Source organism: Castor canadensis, chromosome 11, assembly GCF_047511655.1.
Source record: "Castor canadensis chromosome 11, mCasCan1.hap1v2, whole genome shotgun sequence".
Classification (NCBI taxonomy): Eukaryota; Metazoa; Chordata; class Mammalia; order Rodentia; family Castoridae; genus Castor; species Castor canadensis.
The window spans coordinates 130,806,334-130,831,658 of NC_133396.1; the positions used below are offsets into that span (position 1 = coordinate 130,806,334).

The following is a 25,325-nucleotide window of genomic DNA, read 5'->3' on the forward strand; positions in this document are numbered from 1 at the left end:
GGGGGTGGGTACAGTAAACCAAAAGCTACACTGGCTCTCCAGTCTGTGCTCAGTAAGGGCAAACTGCAGCTGTTGCTTCACCATCATCTTCATTGTCTTCCTTCCTCCAGCTGAAAATTGATGAGTTTGAATCTAACGTCAACGAGGTAAAGGACCCCTACCCCTCAGCTGACTTCCCAGGTGAGGAGCCTGGAGCCTGGACTGGAGCAGGGCTCTGGGATTAAAGGTGGTGCTGAATGCTCCCCATGTGTCCTCTACTTGGACCTGTCCAGATGGAGGTCAGAACACTGAAGACATCCCTTCTGTATCTAGCCTTGAAAATAAGCCATTTACTTTAGCATGTGTGTATTGAGTGCTAACTAGCTATGTGCTCCAGTATTGAGGACTTGCTTTTCAAGGAGCACAAAGCTAATGGGTGCCCAAGGCCTCCCTGCTAGCCACACAGAATGGATCCTAATGGAAGCCCCATCATCCATGTGGGGATGAGACAATTGGCTCACCATGCAGTGTCTAGAATAGAGCCGTGATGGACATTGTGTGAAAAGCCACAAGAGGAGACAATGGGTCCATGGGAGAAAGGATGGAGAAGACACAGTAAGATTGAACTGCAGACATCTCCTAAGTGCACATAACCAGTGTCTGCTACAGAAATCCTACCCATCTTGACCCACAAGAAGACACATGGAGGAAGCAGATCCAGGCTGGATTAATCCTAAGAGGCCACCTGGAGGAACCCTAGGACCCAAGAGCTCTCAAGCTCCCATGGGTCCTTGGGAGCAATTTTACATCTCTTTGGGGAATCAGCTGGTTACCATCTGTTTGCCCCAGTGACTCTGAGCACCAAGAGGCCTATCTGTGCTTCAAATGGCACAGTGTTTGGCCCAGAGTAGGCATTCAATAAGCTGAAAGAACACAAGGAAGGATTTTGCAAAGTGAAACATGGGGAAAATGGAGGTGGTATAAGTAAGGCTGACAAAATTTCTCTAAATATCTGTCAGAAATGAATACTGAGAGTGATTCATTTGGAGTTGCTTCTCCTAACAATTACCATCTATTAGATGAGAGTAGCTGGCATGCATGTAGGAGGGTGGCTGTGGTAGGAAATCCCAGGTGAGGAGGAAATGAAGGAACTAGAGAGGGAGGAAGCTGTGCATATAGGGCAGTTGTAAGAAAGGTCTTACCAAGGGCATTGAATGTTTTTTATGTATATATTTGGTGATACTGGGATTTGAACTCTAGGCCTTGCACTTGCTAGGCAAACATTCTACCACTTGAGCCATGCCTCCAACTCTTTTTGCTTTGTCATTTTTCAGATAGGGTTTCATGCTTTTACCCAGGACCAGCCTCAAAATTTGAACCTCCTACCTATGGCCTGCATAGCTGGGATTGCAAGCATGTACCACCACACCTGACTACCCAGATTCTTTCTAAAAATAATTTGAAATGGCTTACAGCAAAAGATATGTGCAATAAAAGGAATAAAATGGGCTTAGACAAAAGAGAAAAGAATTAGAGGAAAAAAGATAGTAACTCTAACAATCAATAATCACTGTAATTAAGCAGAAAATGTGTCTCTCAGTCCATGCCAGTCCAGGAAGGGCAGGAAGTGTCATGTTCTGTGGAAGAAGTAAGAGTTCCAGCTTCTCAAGAGCAGAGAGGCCTGGAATGTGATTTAGATTGGAGTGAGGACTCCTGTATCCATGATGGAGAGAGCCAACTCTGGGAGCTCATGGCCTCCCTGAGAGTCTCTGCCAGAGCCCACAGGAAGGGGAGGAAGCAACTGTCCAGTGAGGAAACCAAGAGGAATCCTGACTTTAGACATGTCCCCAGCGCAATACAGGCCTGCTTGGAATATCCGTCTCTTCTCCCTCTGCCTCCTACTCCACCCCTGTGCCTGCCCTGGTTCTGGAGCCTGCCTGAAGTAAAAGATTTCTTAATTGCCTTTTCCCATGCTGAAGGTTCCTCTACTAAACCATTATTTTTAGAATCCTAGACAAGGAGGGGACCTCAAAGTCCAATGACTTCCATAACCCACCTCCCCTTGTCAGTGTCTCAAATTGGGAACCTGAAACTCAGGAAGGGCACAGAATCTAGCACTGCACAGCCAGGTAGTGGCAGAGCCAGGATCAGAACTCATGTCTCTTGAATTAGGTAGCCCCTGCCCAGCTAGTGTGTGTTTGAGGTGTTATGGGTCACCTTGAGACAGAAGATGAAACAAGAAGTTTCCGTGGCCTTGTTCCTTGTCCTGCTTCTAGAAGGTTCTGGGCCAGTACCACAGACTCTGACAGTTCAAGTCTGCTCTATGGAGGGTGAAGGAGATGCCCAGGCTAGATCCTCCTGATGCCCTAGTATCCTGCATTGGCCTGCTACATCTTTGACTTGCTGGCTTCAGAGGCTCCTAGGAGGACTCTGAGCATAGAAGAAGCCAAGCACATAGCAAAGTTTGGAAAGACACCTCTAATTTGTCTCCTCTCCCCACAGGGGATGATGAAGAAGATGAGCCTGAGATCCCAGTGAGCCCCCGACCCCGTCCCCTGGCTGAACTGCAGCTGAAAGAGAAGGCAGTGCCAATTCCAGAAGCTAGCTCCTTCTTCATCTTCAGCCCCACCAATAAGTAGGCAATGCTTTGGCTCCTGTGTGTGTTCGGGGGTGGGAGACTGATTGGGCCTCAGGATAGCTGCTTCCCTGCCCTGAGATATGCAAAACTCACTCCTTAAGCTTAAGATCTTGTGGCCTATTTATACTGCTAGTATTGGGCTGCAGTAGAGCTCAGTTGTACAGTGTTTGCCCAGCATGCATGAGGCACTGGGTTGGATTTCTGGCACTGCAAAGAAAAAAACATTTAAAAAAAAATACTAGTATTTCTGGGAAAACTAATGCTTTTTAAATTGTATCAGTTGCTTATACCTACAAGGGACCATGTTTATTGCTTCCCTTCTAATAGTTGTGCTAGACAGTGCAAGGAAGTGAGAGTTAGGGAAAGCTGTAGTTTTTGTTGACTTCATAATTTTTAACATTTTTTGTGGTACAAGGGCTTGAACCCAGGGTCTCATGCTTGCTGGGCAAGCGATTTTCCACTTGAGCCACTCCCCCAGCCCTTCAGCTTTAAAATACATAGAATTTAGACTTCGTGGAGTTTCACCTGTCTGCCTTGGAGATGGAGCTCAGCTTGGGCTCCACTGGGAGATGGACTAAGACCGAAAGAACACAGTAGGAGCAGAGCCCCTGCCTGTCTGGTCAGAGGACCATGCAGATGCAAGGCCATAATTCTTCATTGCCCTCGGGCACAGGGAGTGAATCCAGTGTCCCTGTCAGGATAGAGGCTGGGGGCCTGAGCTTCCTGAAGCTCACAGCCCCACTCCCACCCCCACCCCACCAGGATCCGTGTACTGTGTCATCGCATCGTCAATGCCACTTGGTTCACCAACTTCATCCTGCTCTTCATCCTGCTCAGCAGCGCTGCTCTGGCGGCTGAGGATCCCATCCGAGCTGAGTCAGTGAGGAATCAGGTGATGGCAGGTGCCCTCGCACCCCTCCTCCACTCCAGGCTTCAGCTACCCCCATCTTACTCTAGGGCTCAGAGTTCACCTGCATCCTCTATGTGGCTATAGGCATGAGCTTCACAGCATTTAAGTTCCTGGAGGGCCAGAACTGTCCACTGCACTGCTTCTGAACAGTGCCGTCATAGCAGGGGCAAGACAGGCTCTGGTTGCCTGAGCTGGACAGTGATGGTGGAGGTGGTGGTGATGGTATTGTGGTGGTGATGGTGAAGATGGTGGAGGTGCTGATGAGGATGGTGATGAAATTGGTGGTGTTGGTGAAGCTGAGGATGGTGGTGGCAGTGGTAATTATGATGGTGGTGATGGTGGTGAGTATGATGAAGGTAGTGGTGGTGATGGTGACATATCGCTCTGCTCCTCTCACTGACTGCTCCCTCCCCTGCTCTACCACCAGATCCTTGGGTATTTTGACATCGCGTTCACCTCTGTCTTCACTGTGGAGATTGTCCTCAAGGTGAGTGAGGGCTATGGGACAGGCAGCCCTGGGCTGATGCGGCTCCAACTCCCATACACTGAGCTCACTCAGAGGCTGAGATAAGGGGCGGGAGAAAAGCAGGAAGAAGGTGGATGCAGCAGAAAAGACTCGTGGGCCCCAGGAGACCACACAGACTTCGTTCAGGCCTAGCAGGTGAGCAGGTGACTGGGTGAAGGTTCGAGACATGAAGTACACCCAGTCGTGGCCTGCCACCTCTCAGCAGGGCATAGCCCCTCTCTACAAAGCCCTTGGCATTTTTTTCCACTTGATGGTATGATTAATGAAAGAGTAGACCTGGGACTACTTACTTATTAGGAGTGTCTGGGAAAAGCCTTTCCCTCCAAGAGTGCCATGAGAAGTAGCCATTGCCCTGGCTGGGTTTCTGGCGGTTCTGCCCAGCTTGTCCTTTTCAAGCCTGATCCACAGTACGATTGCCAATATTGAGGTAGGCACACTGGGTTCAGGCCATCACAGGGGTGGTGGGCTCTGGGACTAAGACCCAGTAAGCCGAGCCTTCACCCTTACCCACAAGGAAAGGAGAGCACAGCTGGGTACACAGAGCAGGCCAGAGCAGACTGGGGATGGTCCTCACTTCAGAGCTTCAACTACTGAATGAGTGGAGCAGGGAGAGACAGCGGTTGCCCCAAGGTCAAGGAGAACTTTGGCGGGGGGGCATTAGAGATAGACCTTACAGTAGGGCAAGACCTCATTAGAGAGAGATAGCCTGGGCAGTCTCAGAGGGTGACAATTGGCTAACACATTAGAAGAAAACTTGGGGATGTGCTCAGAGAGGAGCAAGTGGACCCTATGGGCTGGGAGGCAGTGCACATATAGGGGAGAGCTGGATACTGGGGCTGGTAAGGCAAGATGAGACAAAATCCTAAGGGGTGCCTTACATGCCAGGAAAAACTGCCACCCAGTCAGGCTTTCAGGAAGTGTAATATGTCTGTGCAGGAGACTATTAGAAAACATAAGATAGAAAATAAGGGAGAGCAAGAACAAGAGGGTGCAGAGGTTGGAGAGGGGGCCCAGAGGCCTGGTGAAGAACTGAGGTCCTTCCATCCCAACCCCTGAGCCAAAAGGATTTCCCAAGAAGCTTCCTGGAGAGGAGGAGGAATTCTATCCTGCCCTTCGGGAGAGAGGAGGGCTAGAACTTCCCATTCTGTAGCACCCTATTGCATGTGAAGAAAAGCATGTGCCCCTGGAGGGCAAAGCTCTGCTCAGCTATCTCTGAGAGTCCCATGCTTGTCCTGTGGGCAGAGGACAGGAGAGTGAGCCTAGGGAGTTGAGTCACGTGACACCTTCCAGCAGCTGTTCGCCTCAGCAGACACTCCTCCTGAGCAGGCTGGGAAGGATGCCCTTCTCTGGGGGACCAGCCTGCTCCCCAAGCTCCTCCCACCAGAGATGACCTCTGTCTCTCCAGATGACCACCTATGGGGCCTTCCTGCACAAGGGCTCCTTCTGCCGGAACTACTTCAACATCCTGGACCTGCTGGTGGTGGCTGTATCCCTCATCTCCATGGGACTTGAGTGAGCAATGGCAGGGCCCAGGCCCAGGCATTGGTCCTTTCCCCTCTGTGTCAAGGCCCCAGAGCAGCAGTTTGTGGGTGGGCACTTTGCTGCAAAACGAGTGTCTCACAGGGCAGTGGATGGGGGACCCTCCCTTGCAGAGACTGGCAAGGGAGGTGGAGAGGAGAAGGCAGCCCCTGTCTCATGAGGACCATAGTCCCTGCCTTCAGGTCACTCCCAGTCTGATGGGAGAGACAGAGCCTATAGCCAGAGGGAGAAGCGGTAATTAGGCGGCCACTTTTCCCCTGGGTAAGGCAGGAGGTTCAGGCAGGAAGGTGCCAGGTGGTGAGATCAAGGCAGGAGTTTGAAGCCTCCATGGCAGTCCTGTGCTGCTGGAGCTCACTGCCCTGGGTCCCACCGCGCTCCATGCCTTCCACAGGTCCAGTACCATCTCCGTGGTGAAGATCCTGAGGGTGCTGAGGGTGCTCCGACCGCTGCGAGCCATCAACAGAGCCAAAGGGCTGAAGGTGAGAGAGAGCAGGGCAGGACCCAGGGGGAGGGGCTGCCAGTTCCCCACTCCAGAAACCTCAGCCCAGCCACAGAGGGGTAAGGATGAGCTGGGCACCAGGCCTTCCCCGTGAGCCTCTCTCTGCCTCTAGTTTGCTGGGAGGCTGCAAGTCTTCCACTTCTGGGCTCCCCTGTCAGGGGTACTGGGGTGAGTTGATGCAGGCCTGCTCTGACTGGGCCCTGTCTCCCCAGCACGTGGTACAGTGTGTGTTCGTGGCCATCCGCACCATCGGGAATATCGTCCTGGTCACCACCCTCCTGCAGTTCATGTTTGCCTGCATTGGTGTCCAGCTCTTCAAGGTGAGGCCCCGCCCACCCAAGCAACCCCCCACTTCCCTGTCTGGGGGCAGCTTTTATGCTATGGTAAGAGCCAACTACTCTTACCCAAGCAAAAGGAGCCCCAATTTTGAAAACAAATGTCCATGAATGCATAGTTTTTGTTGTTGTTTGGTGGTACTAGGGTTTGAACTCAGGACCTCAAGCTTGCTAGGTAGGCACTTTACCACTTGAACCACTCCTCTAGCCGCTTTTACTTTAAGTTATTTTTAAGATAGGGTCTCGAGGTTTTCCCCAGGGCAGTCTCAGACCAAGATTCTCCTACTTCTGCCTCATGTAGATAGGATTACAAGCCCTGCAGTCACACCCACCTTGCCCACCTCCTCCCACCTTGCCAGGCCTGTCTGTAACATCTCCCCTCCAGCCCCGCCTGCTCCACCTCTTTTGTTGCAGTGTGATTCTGCAGCCCATGTTCCCAGCTGGGATGTTTGGCATCACCCACAGCACCAGAAGCCTGTGGCGGTGACAGTCCTTCATCTCACATCTGGAGCTCACCTAATTCTATTCTCACTTTCCTGGGAGAGCAGAGCTATTCGAGCTCTCTCTCAGACTCCAATCTCCCTCTCTCTCTCTCTCTCTCTGTCTCTCTCTGATTTCTGGTTGCCTCTGGATCTTAGCTCATCTGCAGAACACAGAAACTGATACCTGAGTGTTTCACCCTTGATACTTCCTGTCATGATCCAATCCACTCCTGCCCCCAAGTACAATCTTTTGAAGTCATGATTATACAACGTCAGTCTTAAACATGCAGTGGTATCATCTCATCATTCATTCATTCAGCAAACATGTATGAAGCATTTCCTGTATAGATGGGCTAGGGTCTCTGCTAAGGTTGAGGGGGTCACAAGGTAAACCCCATGTTCCTCCTTGAGAGAAGAGACTAGGCTTTGTGGAAAGTAGTCAGGGTGGGATTCCTAGAGGACCCTCAGGGAGATGGGACCCATCGGTCATTGTCCTAGAAGGCCAGCCAGAAGCACAGCCTTTCCTCCTTGCCCAACAAAGGGCTGTGCCCCACCCCCTGCTCCTCCTCCATCAAGCCTGGGCCCAGAATCCACCTTAGGGCAGAGTCTGTGTCTGACTCATCCCTTACCCTGGCACCCAGCTCTGGGCTCGGCACATAGGAGCCCAACAGACAAACACCCTGAAGGAACAAATGTGGAGCCATCCTTCCTTGGGATCCTGTGTGCCTTCCAGGCAAGAGTGCCATGCCCCAGCCTCTGTGTTTCAGCCTCATTAAAAGTCCTCAGCTCCTGCCTACCTAGCCACTGTGAGCACATTAGTCACCACTGGCGTTTTATGTCACATTCTCCTATGGAAACCTGCTGCATGCTTTCCACATTACACCGATGGGCTTCATTTTGCTTTCCATATTAAACTAGTCCTGAATCCTGCCCAGTAGTTTCTCCCCTAGGACCTCCACCTCTCCTCCCTAAAGAGGCGTGTTCTAGGACAGCCCAGACCTGCAGGTGCCAAGCAGTGGGGCCCCAGCCTCAGCTGTGTCCTTAGCTGAGCTGTTTCCCTCTCTGCATTTCCCCAAGGTGCCCCATGAAGACCTAGCAAGCAACTCCTTTTAGTGGAGCAAAAATCATTTTTCAGGTGTCCAATATGTGGCATAGACAAAAGAGCAAGTGTTCTTGCAGAAGTCAGTTTCAGGGTGCACAGGGCCCACCTCCTCAGGCCTTGGGGGTGGGCATGCTGGGAGCCCTGTTGACTCTGAGGACAAGCTGAGGCCACCTGGCATCTGTGCACTCTTCTTGCAGAAGGCAGGTGGGCTGAGAAAGGCCATTGCTCTGTGATGATGATGGGGGAGATAATGAGGGGAGGGTTCCTGCATTCCCTGGAAGTTGGGGCTCAGTGCCCACAGCTCTCAGAGGGAGGAGCAGTCCTGTCTCTACTCACGGTTGCGTTCCCTCAGGCCCTGGCTAGGGCACTCAGCAAATGCCCAACGAAGGCACTGGCTCCTCAGCCTTGGTCACATCCAGGCTGGGTGGGAAAGCCAGTGCAGGAGCTGTGTGGATGGATGATGGTGTCACTTCCTGAAAGACACAGCATCCCTCCAAGAGAAAGAGGCTCCTTCCACATGGCCTGTCCCCGTGCACCTCGCCAGCCCACTTTCTAACCTGTTTCCATAACAACACGTCTCAATCCCTCCCTCCCCTCCTGCACATAGGGGAAGTTCTTCAGCTGCAATGATGCTTCCAAGATGACGGAAGAGGAGTGCAGGTGTGTGGTGCTCTGTGGCTGAGGGGCGCAGTGAGAGGGGACACCGGGCAGGGACCTCATGTGAGGGCACAGTGGCCCTCAGGCTGAGAACTGGGAGACATGAGTCATTAGGCCCTGGAGGGAAGCTCATGAAAGCCTCTTTCCTTGGGTGGCTTGGGGAGAGAGCATCCAGTGCTGTCTTTCCTGGCCCCAGATTTGGACCTCCATTTCTCCTGCACACTCACTGCCCAGGGCCTAGAGGATGGGGGGGAGGGGTGGAGGCAACCCAGCCACACTCAGCAGTGTGACTGGATCTCCTCACATCAGGGGCTACTACTATGTGTACAAGGACGCAGACCCCATGCAGATAGAGCTGCGTCCCCGCCAGTGGATACACAGCGACTTCCACTTCGACAATGTGCTCTCAGCCATGATGTCACTCTTCACAGTCTCCACCTTTGAGGGATGGCCTCAGTGAGTGAGAGCTGAGGCCTGGGTCCACCACAGGCTCAGTAGGGGTGGTGCCAGGGACCCAGCTGGCCCTCCTGTACCCCCTGCTACACCATGCCAGACCTGAGGTAGTGTTCAAGGCACATAATGACTCCCTGGTTTGTTGGAGTTGTGTGAATCACTGCAAAAAGACCCAAACCAGGGGACTTTGACAAATTGTGCCCAGAGCCCCTGAAGAGCAATGCCTCTATGCCCACCAGGGAACCCTACTGATTGGGGGTGGAGCACTTTGTGGGAAGGTACAACCATGCCAGGATCGGTTCCAGCCTTCCCTGGCCCAGCCCTACCTTCATTTGAGTGTTCAGAAGGCTTCCTTGGTCAATGGAGTAACACCCACCCTTCCTTGCCTGGATCTCAGACTCATTACTCCAGCCCTGCCCATCCTCTCCTCTCTACCCACCCCAAGGCTCCTGTACAAAGCCATAGACTCAAATCAGGAGGACACGGGCCCCATCTACAACAACCGCGTGGAGATGGCCATCTTTTTCATCATCTACATCATCCTCATTGCCTTCTTCATGATGAATATCTTCGTGGGCTTTGTCATCGTCACCTTCCAGGAGCAGGGCGAGACTGAGTACAAGAACTGTGAGCTGGACAAGAACCAGGTGCCTGGACCACCTGCTAGATATGGAGAGCAGAGGCCAGCAGGCCTCCTGCTGGCCTAGAGCCCTAGGCTTTAGCCAGTAAAGAGGGGTGACCCCGGAACCTCCATTTGATGCCTAGTCCCAACCTCCATGCACCCCACCTGTCTCCAACCTCAAGTAATATAAGTTGGTGGAGTGGGGGGGCAGGGGTCTTCTCATGGAACCCCCGTTATGCCCAGAGAGAGAAAGTCCTTCAGAGCCCTTGGGCTGGGCTGGAGTCATGGTCAGAATGGGCTGTGATAACTCAAGGGAACCCAAAGGCCCAATGGAATTCATCCTCTAAATAGTCCACGGAGTCCCTCAGTCAGCAGCTCCTGGCCATAGCTGTTCCTGTCTTGCACAGAGAGTGGGGCTCCCTGAGACCATGGATGAAGGTGTGGAGAGGGAAGAGGGGCCTTTTGGTGCTGACCTATCCCATTGTGTTGCATCGCAGCGCCAATGTGTACAGTATGCTCTGAAGGCCCGCCCACTGAGGTGTTACATCCCCAAGAACCCGTACCAGTACCAGGTGTGGTATGTCGTCACCTCCTCCTACTTTGAGTACCTGATGTTTGCCCTCATCATGCTCAATGCGATCTGCCTGGGCATGCAGGTAAGCGGTGTCCCGAAGGCAGGGCAATGCTCAACATAGGATGGGGACCGTGCGCAGGGTAACATGAGCAGGTCAGGATCCCCCGATCCTCCCGGGGGATGTATCCAGAGTGCCTGTTACACGCCAGGCACTGCGTGGTGAGGTGCTGTGCAGGACACAGAAATGAGAGGCTTTCTCACCAACATCTTTAGAGTTTGTTACGGAGCTAATTCAAGCATACAGATAGTGTGGTGAATCTGCAGAAGAGGAGGAAGTGTAGAAAGTAGAAGATGCTTTCCCTGGTTTTCTTATGTTGATACAAATCTGGATGATTGAGTTGGCTGGAATCTTGGCTCTGGTTCCAAGAAAAATGGGTTTCAGATTCATAGAGCAGGTATCTCTCTTAGGAGCTGTGCACCCCTCATAAGACAATATCATAATCAGCAGCACAGTTATCAAGCCTTAATTAAGCCTGTGATCTGTTAAGTCCTATAAATACAATTGCACAGCTAGGCTGCCTGCTTTTACGAGCCCAAGCCACACCCAGTGATAAGAGTACACACTATGAGGATATAGGAAGAGAATCACTGAGCCACGGGGGGGCATGAGCAATGGCTTGTGTTTGTGGCCAAGCCAGCCCTTCCAAGGTGTGGGCAAGGGAGGGATGAGCTATCTGAGCCTTCTGGCCTAGTTGGGAATGCTTTATGGAAGAGGTGGGACTTCATCAGCTTTCAAAAATGGGTGTAAGCAAGTGCCAGGAAAACTGATAAGGACATGGATTTAAGGTGGGCCATAGCAGTGAGTCCAGGAGGCCAAGGCTGTTGTTCGAAGTGCTTGGCCTCACTGGGGCAGTATGCAGGTATAGGAAGCTTGGTGAGTTGCTTTTTACTAGGCAGTACTGATGCCAACTAAGGAGCCCAGCATCTTCTCTCTACTCCTGTACCCATGCCATCTGTCATAGAGTCCTACCTGGTGGACCTTCCATCCCGGTCACCCAAGACTGATATGTAAATGAGCTCTGGCCTTACAGCCCTGAAACACACTCTACAGAACTTGGACTTGGCCTTGGAGAACCTCCCCTCTGCCTTTTGAGGTTCAGGGGGAGCCAAGGCATGTTCTTAAGATTTGGTGGAAGTCAGAGGATTACTAAAGCAGGTTCCTAGTCTTCTGAGCTAAAACCAGGTGGGAAGAGGTCCAAGGAAGGCCGGGGGCTGCCCAGGAAGAGGAGGGGCTTGGGGAATGTGATCTGCAGACTGGCAAGCCCCGCCCTGAGGGCCCACCTCCCCCATGTCACCTCTACAGCACTACAACCAGTCAGAGGAGATGAACTACATCTCAGACATCCTCAACGTGGCCTTCACCATCATCTTCACTCTGGAGATGATCCTCAAGCTCGTGGCATTCAAAGCCAGGGTGAGTGCCTGGTGACAGGGCCAGCTGGGCAGCTGTGGCCTGCTGAGGGGGAGCTTCTCATGAAATGCCCTCCCGCATCCCCTATCTCCTGAGGGCCACTTTTCCTGCCCCTCTGCTTTCCCAAGCCACTTATACCTCGCCTTACTTCCACCGTCAGGCACCGTCAAGCTGCCAGGATCAACAGATGGCAGGATGGACCCTGGGCACATCTCTGCCTCTTCTCTGAGCCAATCTTATGGTCCCCGCCTTCTCTTTGGCCTCTGAAGCCTAAGCCCCAGCTGAGGGACTATCTTGACCCATTTCTTTAGTTCTCAAGTCCTTTCCTGCAGTTCCCAGCACAGCCCAGTCCAGCCACCCCACCAATTCTGCTTTGTCAAACCCCGGACAGGGTTTTAAGAGCTCCCCATCTGGACCAGGACCCCAAATCCTGAGTTCCCAATGATCCTCCCACCACTTTACACTGTAGAAGAAGAAAGTGGAGAACCAAGATGAGAGGGTGGGTGGGCCTGCAGGAGCAGTTCTACGTCACCTTGGGTGGGACCAGTGCCCTCTGCTGGCCATCAGAGGTCCCTCCTCCCAAAGCTCACCCCCTGCTCCCATGGCTTTCCTTCTCAGGGCTATTTTGGAGACCCCTGGAATGTGTTTGACTTCCTGATTGTCATCGGTAGTATCATTGATGTCATCCTCAGTGAGATTGATGTGAGTATCAGGTGGACAGAGCCATCCTTAGGGTGGGGCCAAAAGCACTGTTCACACATCCATAGGTGCTTGTGGGGTACCCACCGTGGGTGCCACATGTCACCATGGGGGATACAGATATGGGAAAGACGAGTCTTCTGCCCTGGAGGTGCTACTGTCCTATAGAGCAGAGAGATAGCTCAGGTACCAGGTGGACACAATGAGTGTCCAGACTGCTGAAGGCAAGAGCTGCAGTGGAAAGTGGAGGTCATCTCTGGTGGGGGCTTCAGGGAGGCAGTGATTAGAGTTGGAGAGGGGAGAGATTCCCCCAGGCAGAACCCTGCAGGAGAGGCACAGTGTAGGACTGTAAAGAAGGTCCAGGCATGCTGAGTAGTTATTCAGCAGAGCGTGTGGATGTACAGAGGAGAGAAGGAGGGCAGGGTGAGACTGAACAGGTAAGGTGAAGGTGAGCTTCATGTAGCAGGCAGTGGGAAATCCCCAAAGATGCTTGAATTGGACACTGGAAGGATTACAGCTCAATTTTTAAAATGTTAATCTGAGGGGCAAAAGGTGAGAATGACTAAATACAGGGACCCCCTTTCTTTAAGAATTCAGTCATTCATTTACACCATAAATAGTTACTGATACCTCTCATGCCTGCTATGGCTCTTGGTGCTTGAGTCACAGCAGGGAGCAAAATTGTGGGGGGGAACAGACAATAAAAATATCAAAAAATAGGTTTTATGAAGAAAAATCAAGGCTAAGGATATAGAGAGGAAGGGAATGAGAGAAGCCAGGCATGGTGGTACATACCAATCATCCCAGCTACTTGGGAGGTGAAGGCAGGAGGATTGTGAGTTCAAAACCAGCCTGGACAAGTTAATGAGATCCTATCTCAACAACAAAATAAAAATAAAAGGGCTGGGGGCATAGCTCAAGTGGTAGAGTAAGGCCCTGAGCCTTTTTCCAATATGGAAAAAAATATTGGAGCCAAGACCTGAAATAATGGTGGGAGTGAACTGTGAAGCTATGGGATACAGAGCATCATTAAGGAGAAGAGTGTGTGAAAAAGCCCTGTGGTAGGAGCATATTTGCTGAGTTTGAGGAATAACAAGATGTTCTTGAACCACAGTAGAGAGAGCAGAGAATGAGGAAGAGAAAAGACAGGGGTCAGAACATCTAGGCCCTCAAAGGCCATGGTTACAACCTTGGGTTTTATTCTGGAGAGAGGAGAGCCCTTTGGAGGATTTTGGTTCTGCTGTGATGAGCTCATACTGTGGAGAACACCAGGCTTGACCTGCTAGAACAGAAGTGGTCAGCTTTGCATTTATTTTGAAGACTGAGCTGCAGGAAGGGAAATGGTCCCAAGAGCTGGAGAGGAGGCAGGGAGGAGGCAATCCAAGAGTCAGAGGCTGAAAGCAAAAGTTAGCTTCCCTCTGGGCTGGTACCAGGCAGCATTCTGGGGCCAGGGGGCCCCAGTGCAGGGCTGGGAAGAAGCAGGAGGGAAGAGGAGGGCAGAAAAGGGTACTCATCTCCTGTGCCATGCTAGCCAGCGCCATGTGGGATTCTACCCAGGGAGTGACTGATATAGCCACAGGGACCCCACTGAGCCAAGAGCCCCAAAGCCAGGGGGCTCATCCATATGTAGAGCTTCCTTCTACATTTCCCTTTGTTCAGACCAAAACACTTGGGTTGTGCCAGCCAAGAGGGAAGCCTGATTGAGGGGGGAGGGGGAAGGGGAGGAACTCAGCCCTGGGGATGCCTGAGAGGGGCTGAGAAGACGGAGGGGGAAAAGTCTGAGTCTGTGAGGAAGGAAGCTGGGGCTGAGGCTCTGAAAGCTGAGCCCTGGCAGGGAGTCACACCTTCTGGGGACTTGGCTGTCACACTAGCTGTCTAGCATGCTAGGGGAGGGCCATGGGAGCCCTCTTCACCCCTGTGCACAGAACAGTGACAGACAGAAATCTGTCTGCTCCGAGCTGATGGGGGCAGGTGGGCTGTGGGCAAAATCAGCAAGTGTGAGAGTGTATGTGAGTGTGTGTGCATGTGTGCGTGTGTGAACATTTCTATCCTCACTCAAGAATTTCTGGGAAAATCACGTCCCAAAGGGGCTGTGGTTTAGAAGCAGCACTTTGTCACCAGCACAGTCAGAAGAGAGTCGTCTGAACAGCCAAAATAACTCAAATTAAAAATAGCTACTTCCTGATATTTGAGGTCTACATTGGAGAAGCCTGAATAAATCAGTCATATTCTTGGTTGCGTAGAACAGAAGGGTGTCACGGGTTATTATTTGGTTTTTTGGAGTGATAGATGTACCTTACATGGAATACGAGCTTGACAGTGTGCTTAAGATTGGTTTATATTCCTGGGCCAGGTGTGGTGGTACACATCTATAATCCCAGCTATTTGGGAGACAGAGACAGGAGAATCATGGTTTGAGGCCAGCCTGCCAAAAGCTAGCTCAAGACCCTACCTTAAAAACACAATGTGGCTTAAGTGGTAGAGCACTTGCCTAAACATGAAGCCCTGAGTTCAATTCCCAATACTGCAAAACCAAACCAAACCAAAGATCATTTAACATTTCTGACACATGAACCAGGGAAAGGTCAACTTCTGCAATGATTGAAATGTTCTGCCCTCTCTAACACAGTAGCACTAGGCGTATGTGTTTACTGGTCACTTGAAATGTGGCTAGTGAAACTGGGGGACTGTACTTCTTAATTTTATTTAATTTTCATTGTAATTCAAATAGCCACATGTAGCTAGTGGGTACTGTGGACAACACAGGTCTGAGACATCTGTGGCTGCACCGTAAGGTCATTAGGGTACAATCAAACCCCTAAAGCCAGGCTCCGTCCTAGATCTGGGCAGAGGCCAAACAAAGGCCTGTGTGTATTTTTTAAATTCTCCAGGTGATTCTGACAGGTAACCAGGACTGGGAGCCAGTAGTCCTAGGCAAAGCTGCCCAGGTGTGCTTGCCAGGGGCGAGCTGGTGTGCTGGGGTTGCCTTGTCCACCTGCAGACAAATGGAAGTTCAACAATGACTGCTTTTGACCCAGGGCTCCTCATGAACTGTGGCCTAAAGGAGAGGCTGGGAGTAAGCAGGAAAAGTGGTTGCTCCCGCGTGCCAACTTCCTGCTCTTTAAGAGCCTGGTCACTGAGGTGTGAGCTGCAGTCCTGGTCCAAGTCCTGGGGGGCTCAGGCTCACTCAGATTTGCTTTGCCTCTGGAGGCTGGGACTGCATGAGGACGTCAGCCTGGCCTCAGGGCAATAGTGGTGAATCTACTTTGAGTGACGAGTAGGTATCTCCCAGTGTGCTCTCGGCAGGGATGTCCCCAGCATCACATAACCCAGGCCTGGCAGAACTCAAGCCCTTGTCACCTATAGATGTAGACAAGAGAAGGGACCTGTCTGTGTCGGTGTTCCCTCCCCTCTCTTGCCCCGGCCTCTTGTTCCCACACAGCATCCTTCTTGTTCCCACCTGCCCCCAGCCCCTGACCGTAACCACGTGGGGTCTTCATCTCCTGCTTCTCTGTCTTTTTCTCTCTTTAACTCTCTCACGTGTCTGTCCTTTCTGACACCTCTCTTCACCTCCCTCCCATGTGTCCCTCCCTTTTCCTCTCTCCCCTTCTTCCCCTCCCCTCGTCTCTTTTCTCCACAGACTGTCCTGGCCTCCAGCGGGGGACTGTATTGCCTGGGTGGAGGCTGCGGGAACGTTGTAATTCCAGGCTGCACGAGCCTCCCTAGCATGTGGCCGGCTCTGTCCTGCGGCTTGCATGCCTAGCTGGCTGCATGCATGGCGTGGGGGTGCACTCAGCACTCTGGGCTCCCTTCCCTGGAGCGGGCCCGCTGAGGGCCGGGGTTGGGGAGAGGTTGGGGCTCGGCAGTAGAATGTGCATGGGCGTGGTCACCTCCTCAGAGCCCTGGGAAGCAGAGCCAGGGGACCCCTCAGCACACTGTCTGCAGAACACAGCCTAGAGAAGACTCTGCCGGCAGAGAACCTCAGTGACAATTCATCAGGCACATGCACAGGGGACACAGCAAGCAGGACACAGAGGGCTCTCTTTTCCAGAGTTATTCTGTGTCTGAGGCTTGCCCAGCAGAACACCCAAGAGTAGTGGGGAGTGACCATGTTGAATTTATGGCCACAGATCAGCCATGCTTCTGGGCATCTTTGCCCTGGAGGACACTAGGGGTGGGGGCCATCAGGGCACTCAGCTCAGTGGCAGCTTGAGGAGAAGGAGAGATGAGCAAGAGGCCCCAGGAGGGCCAGCAGTGGGCCTGGCTGCAGCCTTGCCCAAGGCAGAATGCCTGCTGCTCGCTGCTCCCAAGCACACCGCACAGCTTGGCACCGTGTGTGCCTCCTCCCAGCCGAGCCTGAGACCCGGAATGGTCCAGAGCTAGTGGACAGCATGGGCCATGAGGTGGAGCTGGAATCCTCCTATCATGGACATGTCCCCAACACGCACACATTGTACCTCCTGTCCTGCCTTGTTCCCCACCCCCGCCCCCTCCACCAAGGGGTCACCCCCAGACTGACCTCTGGGGCTGCTGCCCCACAGGACCCAGATGAGAGCGCCCGCATCTCCAGCGCCTTCTTCCGCCTGTTCCGGGTCATGAGGCTGATCAAGCTGCTGAGCCGGGCAGAGGGAGTTCGAACCCTGCTGTGGACATTCATCAAGTCCTTCCAGGTGCGAGAGCGCCCAGCACATCAGGCAGGGCCAAGGTCAGGTCTACATGGGACTGTGAAAGTTGCCCTGACATAAGGAAGCCCCTCAGGACATTGACCTGAGTTCAGCATGGAGCCCTGGGGCCAGGCAGGGCCCTGGTGAGCCGAGGAGGGTGAGCTGCAGGGAAGGCGGGAGGAGCCTGAGGCTAATGCTCCATTCTGGCCCTGCAGGCCCTGCCGTATGTGGCTTTGCTCATCGTGATGCTCTTCTTCATCTATGCTGTCATCGGGATGCAGGTGAGCAGCAGGTGGGCTGCTCTTAGCCAAATTAGGGCATCCGTGGGTTTGGGAGGTCTAACCAGCATGCATGTGGGCTGGACCCTGCACCCTCTTTGCCTCCCGCATCCCAGTAACCAAACTGAGCAAGGAAGTTGTAAACCCTAGCCTGACGCTGTGGTGTTAGGGCTGGGACCTGATCCAGGAGAGACCCTGGTATGGGATGGACAGGACAGCAGGGTCTAGAACTCATCTCTAGATGAGAGAGGCCTTGACTGAGCCTCCCCTGAGAGCCTTCCCTGCACTTAACTTCCTAGACCTTCTTTCTCCAGTGGGGAAAAAATTGAGCCACCCTCCTATTTTTCTTTGGTTTGATGGGAAGACTGGTACTCAACCTAAAGAATGATTCAATTTATTTGGCTTCAGATCTGATGTGGTCTGAAGTGAAGGGAGCTGGGGAGCGGTCGGGCCGGGGAAAGGTGAGGGTGAAGGTAGGGAGCAGGCAGGCAGGAAAAGGCAGCAGGACATGGGACATGAGCTGAGGGGTTGCTCGTATCTCAGCTCTAGAGCCAAAGCCCCTTGTGCATTGCAGATGTTCGGAAAGATCGCCATGGTGGACGGGACCCAAATAAACCGGAATAACAACTTCCAGACCTTTCCACAAGCCGTGCTGCTGCTCTTCAGGCATGAGATGCCACCCCCCCCCATGGTTCCCATCTGCCCTGGGGGCAGCTCTCGCCCCCACACAAGCCCTGCACTGTGGTTCATGCCTGGCTTAACGCCCTGTGCTGTCACGTCTTGAAGATTTTGTGTTGTTATTTGGCACTGAGCCCCTCCATTGGGCAGAGTGCTGCCTGAGTCTCCAGTCTCCCTCACTGACATCAATGACACTGTCCACACCTCACCTCAATCAGCAGTGCTTGCTCTTGCTGTGACTCGAGTCCTCCACCCAAGAAAACTCTTCTCTATGGTTGAGCTCTGCTTGGAGCACCCCATGCAGGTGGAGTGGAGGGGCTGGCTGTAGCACAGAGGGGACACTACAGCCAGGCTTGCAGGTGACCCTGGGCATCTGATCTCTATTCCTCTGGGAAGCAGCCCCAGTCAGCTCATCACACTAGTTCTGGCTCATGAGGGCCAGATAAGAGTGCACGGGCTGACAGGAGCTCCCTTCTCTTCTCCAGGTGTGCCACAGGGGAGGCCTGGCAGGAGATCCTGCTGGCCTGCAGCTATGGGAAGCTGTGTGATCCGGAGTCAGACTATGCCCCGGGTGAGGAGTACACGTGCGGTACCAACTTCGCCTACTATTACTTCATCAGCTTCTACATGCTCTGTGCCTTCCTGGTGAGAGTCCTGTGGGCCAGGGCCAGGCAGGGCTGGAGGAGTCGAGGAGGTGGGGCCTGTCTTCTCCTTCCTGGCCAGCTTCCTCCCTCCATGGACAACTTTGATTACCTCACTTGGGACTAGTGCATCATGGGCCTGGAAAGCTCTGGTTAGATTGTCCCTTGTTCTGGTCATCTTGCCTATCTTTGTTTTGTGAGCACTTTTTCCTGCCCCAGAGGGACTGCAAAAAGTTTTTACTGTATGTAGTATGTATATTATATACATTACACATATGTATTTGTGTGGGTTAACAATTAGTAATCAAGAGAAATTTGATGAAACCAAGTCTTAAATAGGTAGGGACTTCCTATAAAGACGTTTACTCCTAACTATTCCTTGGAGGAGAGAGCTGCCCCATTATGAGGAGGCTGAAACTCTGGAAACAGGTCCCACAGGGGTCCTGGTTGGAGTTAGAAACAGAGCATTAGGCCAAGGGTGGTGGGGTGTGTCTATCATCCCAGCTACTCTGAAGGTGGGGGCAGGAGGATCACACTCTGAGGCTGGCCTGGGGGAAAGTGTGAGACTGTATCTGAAAGCATCCAAACTGAAAAATTCCAAAAGGACTGGTGGCATGTCTCAAGTGCTAGAGCACTTGCTTAGCAAGTGCGTGGCCCTGAGTTCAATTCCCAGTATTGGAGAGAGAGAGAAAGGGAAAGAGACAAACAGTGGCATCAGATCTCTTTGAGACTGCAGGGCTGCCATCTGTCTGTGAGGAAGGCATCCACTGGGCCCTGACTTCTGCACTCCTTTTTTTTTTTTGGTGGTATGGGGTTTGAACTCAGGGCCTCATGCATGCTGGTCAGGCACACTGCCACTTGAGGTCTCCACCAGCCCTGTTTTGTGTTGAGTTTTTCAGGATAGGGTCTTGCAAACTGGGCTGTCTTTGAACTGTGATCCTCCTGATCTCTGCCTCCTAAGTAGCTAGGATTATAAGCGTGAGCCACCAATGCCTGGCCCTTTTTTCTTTTCTATATCCACTCAAAACTTTTGAGTGCCACCATGTGCTAAGCCCTGGGCCTAGGGTAGAATTGTGAATAAAACCCAGTCCTGGGCCTGATGGAGCTCACAAGGACAGGATGAGTCCATCGTGAGCAAGCCTCATGATGCAAGGATAGACTAGTAAGGATAAAAAGGCAGGGGCAGTGAGAGGGGCCTGGGCCGGGGCATGGAGGAGGGCAGAGCATGTCTGAGTGGGGATGCAGGCTCAGAATGGAGTAGCTTCCCAAGCGCTCTCAAGCTCCCTGGCCGTGTGCCTGTGTATGCGGAGCACAGAGGCAGGGTCCAGCCTCGTTTCCTGTGGAACATGAGTCTGGCCAGAGAGTGGTGCAGAGCAGGAGGTGCTGCGGCCGTCCACCTGGTGGGCACCTCCAGCTGCCTCCAGGTCCTGCATCACTTGCCTTTCCTTGGTCCTCCTCTTGCAGATCATCAACCTCTTTGTGGCTGTCATCATGGACAATTTTGACTACCTCACTCGGGACTGGTCCATCTTGGGCCCTCATCATCTGGACGAGTTCAAGGCCATCTGGGCCGAGTATGACCCGGAGGCTAAGTGAGTCCAGTCTGCAGGCTTTGTGCTGGTCCTCCCCAGATGGTCCACCCCTCCATCCTAGGCCCCATCCTAGTATCCCCTAGGGACTTACTCTCTTCTTGCTTTGTTTGTCCAAGGTCCCAGCCCAGGGATGATTTTCTCAGGATTGGAAGGGTGGCAAGAACCTTGACTTTTTTTTTTCTTTTAAAAAATATTTTAATAAGCATATATTAATTATGCAAATGGCTTCATTATGATAATTCCATACATGCACACAATGTACTTTGATCAAATTTATTTCCCCTATTATTTTATTATTATTTTTCCCTCTTTTAAAAATAATTTTAACAGGTTTCATTATTCTAATTTCATGCATGTATATAAAGTCCTTCAACCATATTTACCACCCCTTTTGCCTTCTGTCTTCTCCCCTCCTGTTGGTACCTATCCCCCAAAAGTCCCTGTTTTACATTCCTGCCATTCGTTTTTAAGGATTAGATCCTGTATTTGAGGAGAGCATGAGGTATTTGTCTTTTTCAGTCTGGCTTATTTTGCTTAACATGATGATCTCTAGGTCTATCCTCTGTGTGTGTGTGTGTGTGTGTGTGTGTGCGCGCGCGCGCGCGCGCGCGCGCGCTTTACCGGGACTTGAACTCAGGGCCTACACTTTGAGCCACTCCACCAGCCCTTTTTCGTGATGGGTTTTTTCCGAGATAGGGTCTCGTGAACTATTTGCCCAGGCTGGGATCCTCCTGATCTCTGCCTCCTGAGAAGACTCTTGACTTTGTAAGCCATCCAGCCCCTGTGTGGCCACTCCCGGGAGTGGAGACTCACTACCTCACCATGCCTGGCTTCTCAAAGTGTGCTCTGTTGACCAGCTGTATCCAGGTATGGTTAACATGCAGAGTCCTGGGTCAGGCCCAAACTGCAGAGTCAGAATCTGCGCTGTCATGAACCCTATCCTCAGGGTATTCGTAAGCGTAGTAGAGCTTGGGTGGTACTGCTGGTTTTTTTCTTAAAAAACGCAGTAAGTTCACATTTACCGAATGTTTCCCGAGTGTCAGACACTGTGCTAAGTATCACATGCGTTATCTCTTTTAATTCTTCCAACAGCCTGTGACATAGACCTTCTGATCATCTTAACCCCACAAATAAGGAAACAGGTTCAGAAGGATTCAGGTGCCCAGGGCTGTTTAAGTCAGTAAGAGACGGCACCAAGATGCACGACATGTCTGTCTGGTGTCCTGAACAAATGGGCTTTAAAGTGCTTGTGTCAGGGAGATCAGAACCTACCCGCCCCTACCAGATACCCACAAGTCCTAACCTAGCCCCTGAGACAGAAAATATTTAGTCTCCTTCACAGACAGTGGCAGAGAAAGCTGGAAGTCATAGGCCCTTCCAAAATGATTCTTCTCAAGGCAATATGCCCCTGCCTCTGGTTTCTCTGCCTTGTGCCTATTCTGGGTGTCATAGTTGCAATGAAAATGTGGTTTCCAGGAGACTGGAGCAGTCTCTGGAAGTAGACTGCCACTTTCCTTAATCCATATACTCTACTTCTATCAACCTAGCTCAAGAGGGGCTGGTGGAGTGGCACATGTTGTAGAGTACCTGCCGAGCAACTGCAAGATCCTGAGTTCAAACCCCAGTATCGCCAAGATAAATATAATAATACAGTCCAAGAGATCCTTGTCAGTTTGACCAAAACCTAAGGAAGGTTCTTGCATAGGGAAAATGAGGTCCAGATTCCAATTTGAAGATCCCTTATCCAAGAGGATACCCCCCCCAAAAGAGAGGCTCTATCTGCCCAAAACAGAGTCCCATTTCTGGTGTTGGGCAGCAGTGTATGGAACATTGCCTCATTTTAAAAGGATACTACGTTCCCTAGTGGAAAACAGGAAGTGTGCCCTGTGCCCTGGCTACCCCTGCTTGAGCAGGGGGTAGTTTCTGGGTGGGGGTTCAGTGCATCATCTGTGTGTCATCCACAGGGGGAGGATCAAGCACCTGGATGTGGTGACCCTGCTGAGGAGGATCCAGCCCCCTCTGGGCTTTGGGAAGTTCTGCCCACACCGAGTTGCATGTAAGGTAACTGGCATTGCCAGGCAAGGGCAGCTTCCTGGGAGAGGAAGAGGCGCAGGTGCCATGGGGCCGGGCAGCTGGCAAGGGCCTGATGGATGAGTCATTGAGAGCAGTGATTTCCTGCATCCCTGTGTCAGTTTCCATTACTATACTGCATACCTGAGATAATCACATTGTAAAGAGAAATTATTTATTATGCTTACAGTTTGGGGGAGTTCAAGTCCAGGATCAGGCAGGCCCATTGCTTTTAAGACTGGTCAGTGGGGTGGGGTGGGGAGGAGAGGGAGGGGGAGGTCAGCATATCATGATGGGGGCAAAACTGCTTATCTCATGACTGGGACACAAAAGAGAAAGAGGAAGACAGAGGTCCTAAAGTCCCCTCTGAGGCTACACTCCCAATGACCTAAAACCTCTCACTAGGCTCCACCCCTTATAGTTTCCACCACCTCCCAGGAGTGCCACCCTGGGAACCCAGCTTTTAATACATGACCTCTGAGAGACATTCCAGATCCAGACCATAGAGCCTTCAAGCCCCTTCCTGATGAGCTAAAGTCTCAACAATGTTCCCTCCTCTGCCACAATTCATTCCATCCCCTCGTGGAGGGCACTGTAGGGGTCAGCCCACATCCCAGCCCTCCTGCCCCACCCCCTCTGCCCATCGACCATGACCTGGTGAACTTGGCCTGGTCCCGGATCAGCACTAAGCAACTACCTCTCCTGCACAGCGCCTGGTGGGTATGAATATGCCTCTGAACAGTGACGGCACAGTCACCTTCAATGCCACGCTGTTTGCGCTGGTGCGCACAGCCCTCAAGATCAAGACGGAAGGTGAGGTCCCACCATCTTCTCTCAGATGGTTTCTGGCACAGATTCTGCCAAATTCTCAGAGCTAAAGCCTGGAATAAAGAGCTATGAGAAGAAGCAGCAGGGACCCAGACCATGGCCTCAAAGCCCTCATGCCCTTCAGGGCTCAAAGGAAGTCAATTTCTTTGCAGGGCTAGGTGGGGTGAGGTCACTAAGGATCTGTTCCCATACTCCTCACCCATGTTTGGATGCTAGAGGAGTACCAGTGCTAGCACAGGGGTGGGGTCCCCTGAGGTCAGCTCTGGGTGGGGGCAGAAGCAGGGCTCAATAGTGCTGGGTAGGCTTCTGGAAGTCCACCCTGACTTCATTAAACCTGTAGGTCATCACCTACCAGGAAGACAGACTTGGTGGGAGCATGGGAAGAAATCAGGGTAGGGTCAGGACCATCCCTTCCTCAGGACCATCGCAGGTGTCTGGAGCAGCCCCGGGCAGATTCCTTTGAAGGGAAAGAAGAGGCAGGTCAGGGAATACTTGGGAAAGACCAGAGTGTGGGAGGAATTGGAGGTTTGGGGGAGGAGAGCAGGAGATGATTGCCTTAAAAGCCCCAGGCACTGGAAGCCAAGGCCTATGGGGAGTAAGTGTGTAACTCAAGGGTTGGGATGCTTCAGGGGGAAGTTGATGCCCTCAGTTCATCACCAGTACCCAGCAGAGCTGCTGCCACAAAAGAGCACTGAGTCACATTTGCTGAACAAGTAGCTGTCTCTCAGAGAGGCTCAATGAGAACTGGGTGGTTTTATCAAGTATGACTAAATGGCATTGGGGCCACTCCTGCCTGTCCCTTGCCCCAGGTAACTTTGAGCAAGCCAATGAGGAGCTGAGGGCAATCATCAAGAAGATCTGGAAGAGGACCAGCATGAAGCTCCTGGACCAGGTCATCCCTCCAATAGGAGGTGGGTGCTGCTTTGGGAGACCAGAGTCCAGAGGCAGACCCAGAAAGGGACAAGGAGCTTCTCCAAGAAGATCCACAAGAATCCGAGAATGGCCCAAAAGCTCTGCAAATGCTTCAGATAGATGCCAGGACACGTTAGCAGGGCAGCCACCAGTCTCAGGGTGGAAAGTGACCATTGGCCCAAGTCAGGGAGGGCCTGGGGACCTGGATCTAGCTACCTCTGGCACCCACAAGAGTCCAGAGCCAGATCCTACCAGCCTTCAGGACCTCCTTTCTTGGCTTCTCTGCAGATGATGAGGTGACAGTGGGGAAGTTCTATGCAACATTCCTCATCCAAGAACACTTCCGGAAGTTCATGAAGCGTCAGGAAGAATATTATGGATATCGGCCCAAGAAGGACACTGTACAGATCCAGGTAAGCCCAACTCCCCAGGCAGGTTCCCAGGGACACCCTGCTGATCCAAGTCTCCAGGCTCCAGGTCCTGCTTTGTGTCCTCAGACTGGAGAGGGAGGCAGAGAGGAAAGAAAGGAGGCTGGAGGAGTAGGAAATGAGGTGCTAGTTCTGGATGGTCCACTACAGAAGGTGTTTCAACCTCAGAGAAGAACCAGGAGCTCCTTATCTCTGGATGATAGGGCCAAAGAAAATAAGGTTTCTTCAAAGGAGAGACTTAGATAGAACAGTAGTCAGCAAAGAAAGCAGATCACCCAGAGCACTTAAAGTGCTCCATTGGATATGAAAAGAAAGTGTTAGAACTTCCTATTTTATCCCATGTGAGGTTTTTTCCTATTTTTGTGTTAATTGTGATGCACATAATTTGAACAGTCAAAAATAAACATGCGGATTTGGGCTGTGTGCTCAAAATTTATTTGAATTGCCATTTTTATTTTGAAATAATCATATACTTTAAAAAGTAAATATGGGTTGATATGCAAGTATGGAACAAAAAAAAAAAACCCTTTTTTTCCCTAAAACATATAACAGTAACTCTAACATGATATTCTATCAACCCATAACACTTTAGTGTCTATTTCCTGCAAATACATAATCACAATACAACCACTAAAATCAGGAAATTAATGCTGATATATTACTACTACTTAATTCCCAGACCATATTCAGATTTACCAGTTGTCCCAATAATGTCCTCTATAGCCAAAGAGTCCAATCCAGAGTCACA

The 25,325-nt window shown here is 51.8% G+C and overlaps 1 protein-coding gene across 3 annotated transcripts in view; it reads left to right on the plus strand.

The window, feature by feature from the left end:
* Window positions 1-25,325, plus strand: part of Cacna1s (calcium voltage-gated channel subunit alpha1 S) — a 63,128-nt gene that overhangs the window by 32,957 nt on the left and 4,846 nt on the right. The window contains exons 16-38 of one of the 3 annotated variants that reach the window (XM_074048666.1): window positions 111-180; window positions 2,482-2,614; window positions 3,380-3,509; window positions 3,955-4,014; window positions 5,459-5,565; window positions 5,984-6,071; window positions 6,304-6,411; window positions 8,618-8,670; window positions 8,977-9,123; window positions 9,566-9,767; window positions 10,240-10,398; window positions 11,680-11,790; window positions 12,406-12,489; window positions 16,127-16,183; window positions 17,028-17,156; window positions 17,366-17,431; window positions 18,003-18,094; window positions 18,592-18,751; window positions 20,212-20,339; window positions 22,304-22,400; window positions 23,120-23,222; window positions 24,047-24,148; window positions 24,438-24,562. In XM_074048666.1, the coding sequence (XP_073904767.1) occupies window positions 111-180; window positions 2,482-2,614; window positions 3,380-3,509; window positions 3,955-4,014; window positions 5,459-5,565; window positions 5,984-6,071; window positions 6,304-6,411; window positions 8,618-8,670; window positions 8,977-9,123; window positions 9,566-9,767; window positions 10,240-10,398; window positions 11,680-11,790; window positions 12,406-12,489; window positions 16,127-16,183; window positions 17,028-17,156; window positions 17,366-17,431; window positions 18,003-18,094; window positions 18,592-18,751; window positions 20,212-20,339; window positions 22,304-22,400; window positions 23,120-23,222; window positions 24,047-24,148; window positions 24,438-24,562 (2,511 nt within the window). Of the gene's footprint in view, window positions 1-110; window positions 181-2,481; window positions 2,615-3,379; window positions 3,510-3,954; window positions 4,015-5,458; window positions 5,566-5,983; window positions 6,072-6,303; window positions 6,412-8,617; window positions 8,671-8,976; window positions 9,124-9,565; window positions 9,768-10,239; window positions 10,399-11,679; window positions 11,791-12,405; window positions 12,490-16,126; window positions 16,184-17,027; window positions 17,157-17,365; window positions 17,432-18,002; window positions 18,095-18,591; window positions 18,752-20,211; window positions 20,340-22,303; window positions 22,401-23,119; window positions 23,223-24,046; window positions 24,149-24,437; window positions 24,563-25,325 lie in introns of those variants that run through there. The other 2 variants (XR_012439056.1, XM_074048667.1) reach the window with 2 other exon arrangements.